General features: G+C 43.6%; 2 protein-coding genes across 4 annotated transcripts in view; one reads left to right on the top strand and one right to left on the bottom strand.

Moving 5' to 3' along the window:
• LOC123500145 (endoribonuclease LACTB2-like) overlaps positions 1 to 1,343 on the bottom strand; it is a 158,149-nt gene extending 156,806 nt beyond the window's left edge. Inside the window, exon 1 of one of the 3 annotated variants that reach the window (XR_006673188.1) lies at positions 1,009 to 1,343. Coding sequence is in view for 2 of the 3 variants with exons in the window: in XM_045248822.1 (XP_045104757.1) it covers positions 1,009 to 1,130 (122 nt within the window). In the remaining variant the exon portion in view is untranslated. The remainder of the gene's footprint in view (positions 1 to 1,008) is intronic. The other 2 variants (XM_045248822.1, XM_045248823.1) reach the window with 2 other exon arrangements.
• A 5,185-nt stretch (positions 1,344 to 6,528) lies between these two features.
• LOC123500141 (NADH dehydrogenase [ubiquinone] flavoprotein 1, mitochondrial-like) overlaps positions 6,529 to 15,719 on the top strand; it is a 134,879-nt gene continuing 125,688 nt past the window's right edge. Inside the window, exon 1 of the mRNA XM_045248816.1 lies at positions 6,529 to 6,676. Coding sequence (XP_045104751.1) covers positions 6,631 to 6,676 — 46 coding nt within the window. The 5' untranslated portion in view covers positions 6,529 to 6,630. The remainder of the gene's footprint in view (positions 6,677 to 15,719) is intronic.

Genomic DNA, 15,719 nt, shown 5'->3' with positions numbered 1-15,719 from the left:
TAGTTTCACCCAACCAATGATTTTCTGAGAAGCATTACATTGAGGTTATAGTGTTTGGTTTGGTTAGTACCATTAAGGGGGTCTGTGGGACCACAGGCCAGTTTGGTTCAGTTAGTAACCTTTGGGTGGTTCCAGGGGCCACAGCCCTCTTCCCTAGCTAGAGATTATTATGTGAGGTTTAGTTAGTAACCCTTGGGGATTGTGGTGTTGTGAATACAGCAAGAAATGTAACCTTAGCAACACTGCTCAACATACACACAGCAACGCTTGCCAACACACATTCAGCTACCGCTACTGCCATCAAAGTATTTTCAGTTTGTCATGTGACATTTTTTTTTTTATTATTATTTCTGACTTCTTTCGCAATTCACACTACTCAATTCAATGCTCCCCCACCAAAAAAAAAAAAAAAAAAAAATATATATATATATATATATATATATATATATATATATATATATATATATATATATATATATATATATATATATATATATATATATATATATATATATATATATATATATATATATATATATATATATATATATATATATATATATATATATATATATATATATATATATATATATACACGATTTCAATACATAGGTCCCGCAAGATCGTTGGGAATGAGGTGTAGGCATGAGTTGGAGTTAAAAAGTCATAATTCGAAAAATATTCAGTTGCGCCGGGAGTGACATATACCATCAATCACTTCATTGCATTTCTCAGCGAACATGAGTCACATTACAGACTCCATGGTTGGATGAAACTGTAAATTGATCAAATTTCTCTGCCTAACCTAACCGAGGAGACTCCGTTTTCCTCCCTCATTGAACGCCGCTTTAAAAACAATGGTACTTATATTCCAATTCCATTTCTACTTAAAGATATATGGTAAAAACAACAATAAGACAATGGGCAAATAATATGGCCGGGAAAGGGCACTAATTAATAACACCATTGCTGGTCACATCGAAAGACGACAACACCACCACCACTTACTTTGTACCTGTACCGATGAGGTAGGTGTTGGTGCCCTGCAGGGTCATGGGGCCTGGATTACACCCCAATATGCGGATGATGCCAGGCCGAATTGTCGTAACCTTTGAAATGAAGGTCGTCATTTTCTGAATTTCAGTACAATTAATCAATTATCTCAACAAAGTCGCCTGGGATGAAATGCACGAAACTTGTCGGTAGCGCTACAATAAATAACAAAGCCTTCGCTAACAAACAGGAGTGGAGTTCATGAAAGTTTAACTACACGCTATAGACATGTGAGCGTATCCTTAATTACGTATGTGCACCGATACCCGCTATACCATAAAACCAGTATTTTACTTTGAAAATTACCGGTATTATATTTTATCTGAATTTTTTTTATTGTACTAGTATTTCTCGGTATACTTCTATTACGGTAATTTTCAAGCGGCATTTTTTTCGGTATTATTATTTTTCATACGTTACTGAATGCACTAACCTCATGAATACAACAACAATAAAAAAAAAAAAATGCAAGTACAAAGCAGGGATAACGGTATTGAGGGAAGTACCGGTATCAGTAAAATTGTTACCCTGGAAAAGTACCGGTATGACTTATAAGGTACAAGCCTTAATACCAGTATACCGGAATTTACATTTTCATTGATACTGGTATCGGTATTTGCTTTTTTTTTTTTTTTTATACCATGTGGGCTTTTCACGGGAATTTATGGGCTAAAGGGGATACTTTTTAGGGTACCTTCTATCTTAAAGCCCACCCGCTAGGAAACCATTGCCCCAAGTGAGGAAGCCCAACCTACACTTAATTACTTTAACACGAAAAACGCGTATTTTGCGTCATCGGAGCTATCATGACATCAGTCTATTCGATAAAGCGCATACTGCGTCACGCCACGTTTGATCTCTGCTACGATGGTGTTATTTTTTCCAGGATATTGCATGAGATCTTTCAAAATGTAGGTCGTAAATTATACAATGGCTTACTTGACTTTCATCATTATTTTAAGATTCGCTTATATCAGGCTAAAGGCGGGTGCACACGTGTCAATATGCGACTGAAATTGCAAGTCGCTACAAGTATCGACTGAGCCCTTCTCATCACTGCATTTTCACACATAGCGCCTGGGAAGTATCGTTTGGTTGGCTGTGTCGCGTGAGAAATTTTTCTTCCATGCGAAAATATCCCCTGGATTCCACACCCCTCTGTTATCTTTGCTCAGACTGCTTGATAGAAGGATCTATGGAGCGGATATCCTAGCCAGAGTAAGCACGAACATCAATTATCATTATGAGCGTATACATCACATCATCATTAGTCTTATAATGTATTGTTTATCGAATGTTTGAAACCTCCAAATAGCTCCGACAGGCAGAGTTCCGCACGACACCGACATACCATCACGCACTTTCATTTTTTTTTTTTTTTTAATAAATACAGCGTGTTTCACATTTCTTTTGGTAGGCTAGAGAAATGGATGATTCATGCTGCCTCAGGCAAATTTTTCATTGAGAATTATTCACTGTTTACCAGTTTACTGGTCAAAATCGCTCAACCCTTCATCTCTGATGGGATGATGCTAATGTCCGCTCCAAAAATCTCACTTGATTGATCGATTGATACATTTATTGTTGAATTAATAAATGATTACAACAAAGGAGGAGGATGGACCTTGCCACCCACCCCCTGGGCAAAGACTTAAGGTAAAAGTGTCAAAAATATAATACTAAACAGTATACATAACAAGAATACAAGTATTTCAATAAATAAATACATATATTGCACACCTTATTGCATAAACATCCTACAGTCTGGGAGCATACTGAGGATATTCTCTGAGTATATCCCTGAGAGTGGTTGAATCTAGGAGATGGTCAATGAGGCTATACAAGTCATGTTGACTTTGTGGCCTAAATTTAGCAATGAGAGGACATTCCATGATATAGTGACGCAGAGTGTGTCCCCTTGGTGCAGCACACAGCACATACCAGGAGAGACACTGACTTCCCAAAAGTATTTGTAGCCTAATCTGAGCCTCATTGTTACTTGGGGTGCTTGTTCTAGGCTCTGCTCCACTGCGAGGCAGCGCTCAGCAGAACCTCCCTCAAAAGCAACTAGCATCTATAATTGTCTTTGATTTCCATGCCGTTAAAATCATAAACTTCCTTGAACAAATATGTCTTCAATTTCTTTTTGAAGATATCAATCCTGGCACAACCTTTAATATCACTCGGCAGTTTATTGCAAATCCTTGGTGCGCTTCTTGCAAATACTCGACATCCCATATCAAGGTTATTTTTTGGCTCATGTAGTCTGTATGGGTTTGCATCGTGTTCCTTGGTATGTGCACAAATGTATGAGTGTCAGGGGTCATTTCTCTAATTTTCGCAGTATCATATTCACTCAGCCATGTTTCAATCAAAGCAAGAATATCCAGATTCTCATCATTAACTAAAGTTCTGATTTCTATTGTCTTGTTTCCAACTGACTGGACATTTAATAAACCACATTTCAACACAGAGCTCATAGCATTAGTAGCCATGATCTGTAATATTTCTGATCCTGTCAATCTCACTTTCCAACACAACACAACAACTATTATTCGTCGAGTGGTCAGTATTCTGTTTCTTAAACCTCACACAGTTTATGCATTTCTTCTCTGTAGATGTGCAATCCTTAGACTTGTGGTTGCCTGCACATTTAAAGCAAACGGGATGCTCACCATTTTTCTTGGCATTGCACTTTGCCTCAGTATGACCATACCTTTGACAATGGTAACAGATAAGTGCATGATACCTGTCGCGAACTTGGTAAACTCCCCACTCAAGCTTAATCCTGTCCTGATGCTGATGCAACAACTGTCTTATCATTGGATCACATTTCATGATGTAATGAACTGTGCCCCCTGCTGCTGGTTTGCAAAAAATATTCTCAATCTTTGACTTGATATCAGGAACTGCTTGAAGGTAGTTATTTCTTGCAATAATTGTATCAATGATACCCTCCTTAGTCTCTTCCTTATGCTGCGTCTTCTGGGGGCAGGACCGAGAGAGGTGGCCCAGTTGGCCACAACCCCAGCAGCAGGGCTGGTACACGTACTGCCCCACCTGCTCGGCGGAATGAGACCGAGCGGGGGCTGGTGACCGGCGACAATCTTGCTTCCTATGTCCTGTCTCCTTACAGTTCCAACATGCCCCTCTGAACGGCCTTGCTCTGCTTCTCCCTGGCCCGTCCTTCGCCCGGCTCCGTCGGTAGCGTTGGTTTCTTTCGGAGTCTGTCCTGGACCTCCCGATGCTAGTCTTAACGAAGGACTCGAACTCCAGTGCCCGGACAAGGGTCTCTTGCAGATTTGCAGCATGCGCCTGCTTCACGTAAATCTGCGATTGCGCGTCCTCCAGCGCATCAATGAACTGATCCCTCATCAGCAGCGTTGCAGTTTCTTCTGATGCCCGTGGGTACGCCTTCCGCATCAGATGCTCCAAATTTTGTGCCAGCTGTTGTAACGTTTCTCCGCGTCCTCGGACTCGGGCCCGGAACCTCGCCCGATACACCTCTGCCTGGTACTGGTGTCCGTAGCGCCTCTCCAAGACGCCCACTACGTCGGTGTAGGACTCCTGTTGTGCAGGTGTTAACTGGCTTAACACCTCCACGGGTGGCCCCTTCAAACTTGTCACAAGATTCAGGGCGCGCTCCTCTTGACTCCAGCTTTGCACTCGAGCCACAACTTCGAATTGGGCCAGATAAGCCTCCAGCGACACCCTTCCGTCGAACTCCTGTGGTCTAGGCCGCCTGGGGGGCGCAGAGGGGGCGGCCGCTGGCTGGGAGGAAGCTCGAGGCGGGGAGGCGACAGGGGGAGAGCGAGCTTTCCGTTGGTGAGGCGGGGAGGCAGTATTGGATGGGGCGGCTGCGGGAAGGGCTAGCGGAGGACAGGGTGGGGAGACAGTCCGAGGGGAGTTTCCCGTCTCGTCGCCCTCAGACTCCTCGTCGGTCTCACCCCGCCAGCCGGACGCTAGCCCAGAGCAGACGGGATGAGCGCTGTGCGACTGAGCGCTCATTCTTCTCACTGGGCCTGCCGTCGCTCGCATGGCATCTGCCATCGCCCCCAACTCCTCCTTCATCTCCTTCTTCAGCGTCACACATTGGAGTTCGTTTTCGTGCCTGACGGTAATCAATCCCTGCCCGACGGTAGTCACTTCGTGCCTGACGGTAGTCAATTCCTGCTGGATCGCCACCAACATACACATGAGTTCAGCCATTGAAGGCGGCTCCTTGCCCACAACTTCCTTCTTCACGATCTGCTTGCCGTCAGCCATTGTACCTCCGTCAGGTAGTACCTTGCCTTCCGCCACAACACACAAGACGCCCTTAGGATCCCACTCCTGACACCAAGTGCTGCGACCCTCCTTCAGCTTCTTCTTCAGGAAGGGGACGCCTCACAATCTTCTCGGGATTCGGGGCGTGTGTGTCGGGGAGAAGGACTTTACCTGGGTGGCGCGGCGCGGCTGGGGTGGAGCGGCGGGCAGATTGCTCTCTCAGGCCTGGCTGTCTGCATCTATAGCACCCACTCTCACTCAGCTCAGTCACACAGAGTGAGGAGAAGGAAACACTTCTTCCTTATTTCTCTATATTACAGCAACTATACACGAGTCACCGGGAACAGGTGGCGGCGGCACACAGGACGGGGCAGGGGGCGGCAACAAAGTACGGGTAATACTTTGTTAGTTCGTCAGGCACTTCACTGTCTCTCCGTCTCTCGTTCACTCTCTGACTGCTCCCCAGAGTACGACTTGTTCCTTCGAGGTCTCTTGCTACACTCCTACCCTCTGTCCTCGTCGGTGCCACACAGTGCCCCACAGACCAAGCCTCCTGTGCCGTCGCACCTGCCAGGCAATGTCCTTACGAATCTATTTCAGCTTATTAGGTAACGCTATCTACCTTAACCGCTAATTACCAATATATCCCTGATAATGCTGGCTACAAGCAATTCACACATGCATGCCTTATTTACACGGTACCGTATGACAATTATCCCAGGGCTGGCCAGTGCCCTCACCCATACACACACACACACACACACACACTCTCTTATCTCCCCGTGACCTCCGGGGTCACATCTCCTCCGTCATGGAGGCCTAGCTCAGCGTCCCTTCCATTAAGGTGTGACAGTTTCATAAACACGAGCAACCAACACCTCGCTCACCCTCTAGCTAAAGTCTGCACATATGTACTCATATGTACTACCCATATGTACTCTCTTATGACGCTGCTCCACACTCACACAGGCACACGTACATACCTGGGAGGCTGCTGCAATACACCTTCGCAACAATATATATATATATATATATATATATATATATATATATATATATATATATATATATATATATATATATATAAACAATCAAATAAGCTTTCCTTGTCTTTGTCTCTCCTAAGTAAATGTCTGAATCACCAAAGCAAAAATTATTTGGCTGTCTGTTTATTCCCTAAACCGGTAAGTTCCCTAGGCCATGCATGGGCTCAACGGCTAGTCGCCAAAACACACTCCAGAGGTGGCGAGAGACGTCACTAGTTACAAGACGGTGTTGAGGCTCGCAAACACTACGTATCAGCTGACTGCAATGGCAGGTCTCTCTCGTTTTGCCCCGGTTTTAAGGACCACACTTAGTAAGTAATTTTCATGTGCTTTATGTTTGTTATTTAAGGTTTGAGAATAAATTGCACTGTAAACTTGCTACGAGTGAGAGCTTCCGAAGCAAGTATATTCATCAGAATCGTCTGCATCGACTGGATTGGATAATCAAAGCATCTTAATCATGATGATCAGTCTTTGTCTAGTTAAAGTTAGTTAAAGCGTTTACATATTTGATAGTCAAATGTATTATGCGGTGATCTCACAAACATTTCAAATACGATGATTAAAATTTAGAGTATTACGTAATGCCTTGTGTAATTTGGTAGATCATACCAATAGCAACTGGCCTCGTCCCTATTAAGGAGTATGAAGCTCGTGGACTTGATGGAAAACTGGGCATTAGGACGGGGATCACCTAAATAGGCAAAATCTGGGAAATATGGTCTAAGGAGAAAAATGGGAGAAAAACCTAAAAACAGGATTAAGTTCCAGAGTTGGGCCTTGTACCCTATGCACGCAATGCTTTTTATGCTTGTGTAACTAGTGTTCTTACTTACTATATGTCTGTAAAGGATTTAGTCGACGGAAGTTTGGTTTTCACCAAGGACAGCGCTTCAGTATTTGAACAGACTCAGTCTAACCCATGCAGTAATACCATCCAACCCCGGCACTGCACTCCCCTATCTCTTAGCCCTGATGTATATATATATATATATATATATATATATATATATATATATATATATATATATATATATATATATATGTTAGGGTAAATATTTAGAACAAGTCAGGTTGACCTTATCATAACCAATCCCCTCCCCAAGGATAGGAAGCTTGGAGACCTTGAGGGATAACAGAATTATTGGCTGGGGAAAGTTGAAATAGACCACTTTTGGCAATTCCAAAAAGTCTAAGGGAGAAATACTACAGATGTGCCAAATTTTTTATATTTTTTTCAAAATATTTGCCAATGATTCGCTACAATAGTTGTTATATCTGCTATATTTAGCAAAAAACAGAGATACTAACCTTAATATTACAACCCCCCACCACCAATTATTAAGCAAACCCTAACCCAGTGGTTCTCAAACTTTTTCATGAGCAACCCTATTTGGAACATTTCATTCCATCGCGACCCAGAGTAAAGTAAAGAGAAAGAATATGTACAATGATATATAATTATATACACGACCCTGCATGGGCCCACTTCCAGTCCAACATACGCGTTTGATACAGGAGTCATTCCTGTCAGACACCATAATGTGGGGCCCAGGAGGAGGGAGGTGGGAGGAAGATGAGCAGACATAACAAAAGTAATTTGTGGTTAAAGAAGAATAATTCAATTAACTAACTGAAATGCACTGAAACACTGAAAGCATGATAATGTTCCTGTGTCCCTGCGACCCATCAAAATTGATCTCGCGACCCTACTTTGGGTTGCGACCCATAGATTGAGAACCTCTGTCCTAACCTGACCTAATCTAATGTAATTTTTAATAAAAAAAAGATAGACTAGCTGGGGGTGGGGGGTATGTCAGATTAGGCTAGTTCAGTTAAAAATGGTTAGGTTAAAATTACCTATCATTATTGTGTTCTCTCTCCTTAAATCTTGCTTCCTGATGAGTCTTCAAGATCGTAGGGGGATATATCTGAAATTTTTATGTTCAAAACTATTTATAACATGAGAAACAATAATGAATATCATAGTTTTGTACTCAAGATTTAGTTTGATTCCATTAGAAAAATCTACCCTATTCTCATGCAAACAAACTCCTCTCAAATAAACTAGGGTAATTATTAGTTTTACTAATTATATATATATATATATATATATATATATATATATATATATATATATATATATATATATATATCATAGTATTACTTTAAGATACAAGTTTAATTTGTTCCGTTATGGAGGTTGTAACTCAAAATGCTTTTATCTCAACATAATTTTCCCTAGTGAAAGGCACTGAAATGCCATTAATCTGTTCAAGCCTTCCCAAGATCACTCCAGTTTTTTTTTTTTTACGTGTTTTTTGGGGAAAAAAAGTATTTTTTTACAAAATATTTGCCGATGATTCGCTACAATAGTTGTTATATCCGCTATATATAGTAAACATCAAAGAGGTGCTTAATATTACAACTTTTCCTGTAAGGTTCTGGATATGAGACTAAAGAAGGAAAAAAGAGGAGGTCGTGGAGGCAATAAATTAAGAGTGACTTGTACTAACATAGATGGGTTGTTGTCAAGTATATTGGAAGTTCGGGATTATTTAAATTAAATTTATTTTCCCTGTCCACTTCTTTACAGTTGAAATCTCCTACTAATATAACTTTTCTCCTTTCTTTAATGATTCTCGTTAGACTCCTTATTGTGTCATCTATCATGTCTTGATTGGTCCATGAATTTGTTTTTGGTGGCACATATGTTACAATGATTGTTAACTCTTTTTTATTAAAATGCAGCTTAACATACAGTACTTCTGCTTTTCCTTCTCCCACATTCCACTTGGTTTAATACTATCTCCTTCCTTAACATTATCATGACTCCTCCTCCTTTACTCCCTCTGTCTCTTCTCCATACATTATACCTATTATCCAAGTCTATTTTGATTGCCTCATTTAGTTTTGTTTCAGCCAGGCATACAATATCTGGATTTTCTTTATGTAATCTCTTAATTCTAATTTACTAGATAAAACCCCATCTATGTTCTCTTCCTTCTTGTTTATGTACCATTTCCTTATCCTGTCTCTTAGAATTCTCCAAAAAAATGCCTTTTTTTTTCTTCTTCTGACCTTTCATTATTTTTTTTCCCTTACTGCTGCTGCCAGTTCATTGTATCTCTTCCTTTCTTCTTCATTTCTATATTTTTTTACATAGATATCCTTGCACCCTTCTGTTTCTCTAAGTTTTGTTGTTCTATATAATATTTCTTCTGTTGCTGCTTGTGATTTTAGTAGTACAGTAATACTCCGCTTAACGAACGTTCATTTAACGAATTTCCGGTTTAACATACTATATAAAGTTAGACCAAATATCTGCATAACGTACAACCACATCCATTTTAGCGAATTTTCTGGGTTTGAATTTGCTGGGTGAGGGACTGAATGCGGTAGTTTCGCTGTGATTGGCTGGCTCCCCGCCTCTGTCTCTAGTGCTCCTGGAGCTGGATCTAAGATTCTTTAACAACGTCAGAGCAACCTCTTGCAGCGAAATGGCATCCATGAACTCTTGGAGGGACGGTGACAAGGTTGCTTTCAGGTTGCTCTGAGGTTGCTGGAAACACCACCTCTGGAGGTGGTGTTACTGTCTTATATATGCATTTATGTTCACAGAACAACATTTCTATTAGCTTTTTACAAACCTTGCCCCCAAGAAAGGATTGTTTTGTAATGCATAAGCCATAAAGTGAAATCTTACATGGAATACCAAAAAATAAATCATAGATGGGATCAGCCACAGACAAAGCGGGAGACTCGTGGCCACTCAGCCGCTTCTTCTTCTTCTTGTGACCCTTTTGCTTGTGTGTTACTTTCATCATGATGTTTATGTTTTCACTCCTCTCTTATCTGTAATAATGGATATCATATCTTAGTATTCATATACGCTCATGCCAGGAGGATAACCTTGACTCCGTGGCACTGAGTGATAGTGAATTACTAATGAAATCCGCGGTATTTCATTAATAATTCACTGTCACTCAGTGCCACGGAGTCGAGGTTATCCTCATGGCATGAGCGTATATGAATACTAAGATATGATATCCATTATAGTAGGTAATAGAGGAGTGGAAACAAATATCATGGGGAAAGACAACGCGCAGGCTAAAAGGGTCACAAGAAGAAGAAGAAGCGGCCGACCGAGTCGCCGTAAGTCTCCCACTTCGTCTGTGGCTGATCTCATCTCTGCTTGATTTTTTGGTATTCCATGTAAGATTTCACTTTATGCATTACAAAACAATCCTTTCTTGGGGCAAGGTTTGTAAAAAGCTAATAGAAATGTTGTTTTGTGAACATAAATGCATATATAAGACAGTAACACTACCTCCAGAGGTGGTGTTCCCAGCAACCTCAGAGCAACCTGAAAGCAACCTTGTCACCGTCCCTCCAAGCATTCATGGATGCCATTTCGCTGCAAGAGGTTGCTCTGACGTTAAAAAATCTTGGATCCAGCTCCAAAAAGCTAATAGAAATGTTGTTTTGTGAACATAAATGCGAGAATGTGAGAGAATTTGTACGTAGCTCCTCTAACTTCCAATGACTCATATGACATCATAAAAGTAGTGGTAAACTGGTGGCTCAATATGCTGCCAAACATATATATATTCTTCTTATTTTTTAACCCATGTGGTATGTTGGGGACTAGCCCAGAACGCATCCCCCCCCTATTTCCATTATTTCCTATGGGAAAATTACGTCCGCTTAACAAATTTTCGCTCTACAAACAGCTTTGACATCCCCTATCCTGTTCGTTAAGCGGAGTATTACTGTATTTTAATTGGTCTCTTTTTTTCTTCTTGATATGGTCCCATTCTGTTTATTTTTTCTACTTCCTCTTGCAAGTTCTGCCTATCTTCATCGTTTAGATTTTTTAGTAGGTCTTTGACTGATTTCATTTCTTCTTTTTCTCTTCTTGGTCTGTATTTTATATATTTTTTCTTTTATTTCAAATACGATTACACTCTTCTTTTTTTCTGCAATCTCTCTAACTAGATTTTCTTTTGTCTTGAGGACTCCTATCATTTTGTTTGTCATATTTTCTTCTTTTTCTCTAAGTTCTTGAATCACCACCTGAAAATCAGCCTTATCTTTCTTATCTTGGACTCTCCATGCTTGTACTTCTTTTTTTATCACGTTCTATACTCTTTCCTCTTTGTTTAGTAGATCTTTCAGCTTCTCTTTTTCTTTCTCGGCTTTACCGAGTCCTTCCATTTGCTTCTTGTAGTTTACTACTTCCTTATTTAGTTCTTCGTTTTCCGCTCTTAGCCTAGCTTCATTTTCTTCCACTTTTTTTGTCCTTTCTCTCAGTTTTATAAACTCTTTTCCTGTTCTTCATTCTCTTTCATTTCCATACTCTCCTTTATCAATAATTTATCTAGTTTACGTTCAATAGTCAACACTCTCTTAAGTAGTGAAGTATTCGCCGTATCGAAACCTTCGAATGCGATCTCTCCCTCACCAACAAAGCTTTAATTTTTTCCCTAGTCTCATGTCTGCATTTTGATGGAATATCTTCTTTACTCAAGATTATTTAATAGTTGATTTCATGAAAAACAAGTCCACACTACCTGTCAAGGCCACTATAAATACTGTACAACAGGTAATGATGATCAGTTGATTGTCGGAACGGTGCTAGTGCATCCTTCCTCGACCGGTTCTGCTGTGTGTGTGTGTGTATGTGTGTGTCTCGCAGGCGAGGCAGGTGGACCTGTGATGTTGTAAGTCGCCCTCCATACCAGGCCAGTACACTGGCTGCCTGGCCCTCTGCAGCATCGATTCTAGTCTTTGGTGGCCTGCGTGTATATTGGCAGCAACCTGACTCAGGAATGACCAGCCTAATGCTGCCGTATCAAAAGGTGTAGGTGACAAGTCCCGCTAGACGGTCCCTCACAGCGTAGTAGGGATGCAAACAGGCAATTTCCTCACCCCTGTGTGCCGGCCAGTCATTGGCTAGGACTCTTGTTAGGAGTAGCTGGTAGCTCGGGTCCACTACAGCTGCCTGTTGAACAGTCTCTTGGTCCTTCGTGATGCCCTCCTGACTGAGTGCAGCAGCAACAGCAGACACCACAGGCGCCGTTAGGTCCTTCTCCATGTTCAGGTCTTCGGCATCTGGAAACACTGCCAGGCTGGGTAACGGGATAGGGGATCCGCAGCACAATTTTTCTTGCCTGGAAGGTATTTGATGTAGAAGTGAAACTGGAGGGTTTTCTCTTTTAATCTGAAGAGTCTTGGGTTGCTGATATCCTTGAGGGCTCTGTCTCTAAACAGCCCCACTAAAGGGCGGTAGTCAGTCACCAGCAGAAGATTTGAGCACCCGAGGAGAAAGAGCCTGGCCTTCTGTAGGCACCACGCAACTGCCAACGCCTCCCCCTCCACTGCCGCATAGTTAGCCTTAGCGGGTGAAAGATGCCTGCTTCCACACAGTGCAAGTCGCCAACCCTCACAACAGTAAAATGGTGTATCGGTGGACACGCAGGAGCAGTACTGCTGGAGGATGACAAAGCCTAAGCCTTCCTTCCTTCAGTCAATCACAATCGCTGTGGGCCTTGAATGGTCGTAATACACCAATCTGTCACCCACTAGCCGGCAAATGGTGTCCTTGGCCAGCTCGAAGTTTCGCTGCAATTGAAGATCCCAGTATATTCTCTTACCAGCTGGCTTCCTCAACAGCGCCCGGAAAGGTTCCATGGCTGGTGCCGTGGCCATGAAAGGGGCCAGCTGGTTCACCAGTCCATACCAAGACCAGATGTCAGTGATGGTGGGTTGGGACAGCATGGGGAATTGTTTGATGGCTGCCAGCTTGTCACTTGAGGGCTTATACTGCTCCCAGCCGAGAGAAAAACCCACAAAGTCCACCTTTCTCTTGGCAAAACTGGAACTTCTCTGGTTGCAAGGTTATTCCCCGTTTGGCACACGTCTCCAGGGAGTGGTATACATGCCAGAAACCCTGTTCCACACTTGAATCAAACAACAAAGTGTTGTCCACACACTTGAACTTGCGGGGAATATCTTTGATAGCATCATCGAAATGATTAGTATAGGTGTCAGAGGTGGCACAGTGCCCCATAGGGGTGTGAAGGTAGTGATACCGTCCCCAGGGGATAATGAAGGTGGTGAGGCAGCTGCTGGCCTCGTCAAGCTCTACCTGGTGAAAGGCCGAGAATGCATCAGCCACTGTTTTGTAGGAGCGGGACGGAGCACTGGAAAAGGTGTTAAAGGGTGCTCAGGTGTGGTGAGTCTCACGGGAGCAGCAGGCATTCAGATGCTGATAGTCGACTATCTTTCAAGGATGGCCCGATTTCTTAGCGACAACCACCATCTGCGCACACCACTCTGTTGATTCGCCTGCAGAGACAGGCACCAGAATCCCTTTCCGCACATCTTCATCAAGTTGTTTCTTGACTTTGTGTTCCCATTGTCGGGGCACCTGTGCTGGGGTGTGACAGGCGAAGGGGCGCGTGTCTACGCTCAGATGGATGTGGTGTGGTGCACCATCCATAGCCGTGAGTGGCGACCTGTCCGTGTTAAATGTTGAGGCAGAGAAGTGTTGTTTCAGCCACTCCTGCAGGCGTTCTGCGTTCTCCTCCAATGGTGGGTATGGCTTGACCTTGGGTGTAGGTGGTAATCCTGGATCCGAGACAGGCTCCACCCCCGTTCCTGCTGCCGTGGGGATGTGAAAGGGGAAGGTGTCGGGCACGAGTCCCAGCTCTTTACATGCCATCAGAGAAAGAAATAAATTCCTGGCAGTCTTCACCACAAACACTTCCTGTCGTGTGCTCCTTCCATCCAAGGCAAAGCAACACTCGACCGTCCCGAGGCAGGCCAGTGGCAGGTCAGCGACGTCCCTCAGTTCTCCTTTTTTCAGGTAGGCCTGTCTCTTTAACACCCAGCTTGGTGAGTAGAGCTGGCCCTGTCACGCACACCTGAGCTCCTGTATCCGCCATGGCCATGACCGGACGTCCCTCCTTGCGCCCAGGGAGCGATGCCACGAGAGTTACGAGTGGTTGTGGGCCGCGTCACACCTCACCCACATAATTATATGACACCGTGCCAGACCATGATAGTGTTTCTTATTCCTTGTCTGGCCGCTTCCTGCTTCTACACATCCGCTTGTAGTGTCCTCTTTTCTGACAGTGGTGACAAGGTATATCCTTTGCAGGACACAAGGATTTCCCCGTGGCTTGGTGGCCACCACAATTGCTGCATGGTGGGTGGGAGGCAGCAGCAACAGCACTGTGTGCACGTACGTCTGGCACACAAGCCACGAGAGACCCGGTCTCTTCATGCCACTCGTCATAGCCAGCACTGGCACCGCGAACACGTAGGGAGTCCTGCTCTGCTGCTTTGTATGACAGACACTTAGCACGAAACTTGTCCACATCAGAGTACATGTCATACTGCAGGAAAAGCTCTTTTCAGGGTTGGGTTGCTGAGGCCCACAATAGCTTTCCTCAGAATCATGTAATCAGACATATCACTATCGCACTCTGGACAGCGAAAGTTACAGTCTAAGGGCTGTTGTGTGCATCTCTGAAAATATTCCGCCATGGGTTCAGCATGGCCCTGCCCACCACTGAAAAAGTCATTCCACAGAACTGCCTGGTTCACGGCGTGTTGGGCAATGCTGCCAATGGCGTCCAACGCCTTGGATGCACTCAAGGCCTCCCACTGGCTTAAAGAGTTGAGGGTGCTCTGCAGAGAGGGAACACACAGCAAACGGATGTGCTGAACGCACACCTCATCAGGCCATCCATGGAGAGACAGCCATGTATTCATGGACCTCCTCCATGTGCGGAAGGCGGCCTATAACATCTCCAGCTCGCAGTTCCTCGTTGAAGCCAATGCTGGTACTTTCACTGTCGTTGCCAGTTGACTCCTGTCCGCCAATAGAGAGGCCAAGCTCGGCAGAAGCGCTCGCCATGTTGGGGCTGCAGCACAGCCTCTAGTTCTGCCAGATGTCCCCCTCCTCCTTAGGTGTCTCCCCGTGGCCCTGGGGGTTTCGTCCATCTTGTCGGTAATATCCTACTCACTGCGCCATGTAGGGTTGGCCAGGGTTTAGTAAACACGAAGGTAGAGTGGTGGTTTACTAGGTCGTCTCAGAGACGGTTACTGAACAGCAGTCGAGTCTTATGAACAGGAAACCATATGTAGCCGCTAACAAAGTAACAACCCTTAACCATCCTTAAACCCTTATACATATGAAACAACCCTTAACCATCCTTAACCCCTTCAATACGGTGACGCCTATATAGGCGTCATGAAGCCCCAGTAGCATATGAGGCGTTGCGTGATGGAGGGAGTTAAGCGCCACCATAGACGAAATTGAGTTATGTATAGCACTGTCTTTGC

This window comes from Portunus trituberculatus, chromosome 50 (genome assembly GCF_017591435.1).
Source record: "Portunus trituberculatus isolate SZX2019 chromosome 50, ASM1759143v1, whole genome shotgun sequence".
Taxonomy (NCBI): Eukaryota; Metazoa; Arthropoda; class Malacostraca; order Decapoda; family Portunidae; genus Portunus; species Portunus trituberculatus.
The sequence above is the reverse complement of the archived record's forward strand: the minus strand, read 5'-3'. Positions and strand labels throughout refer to the sequence as shown.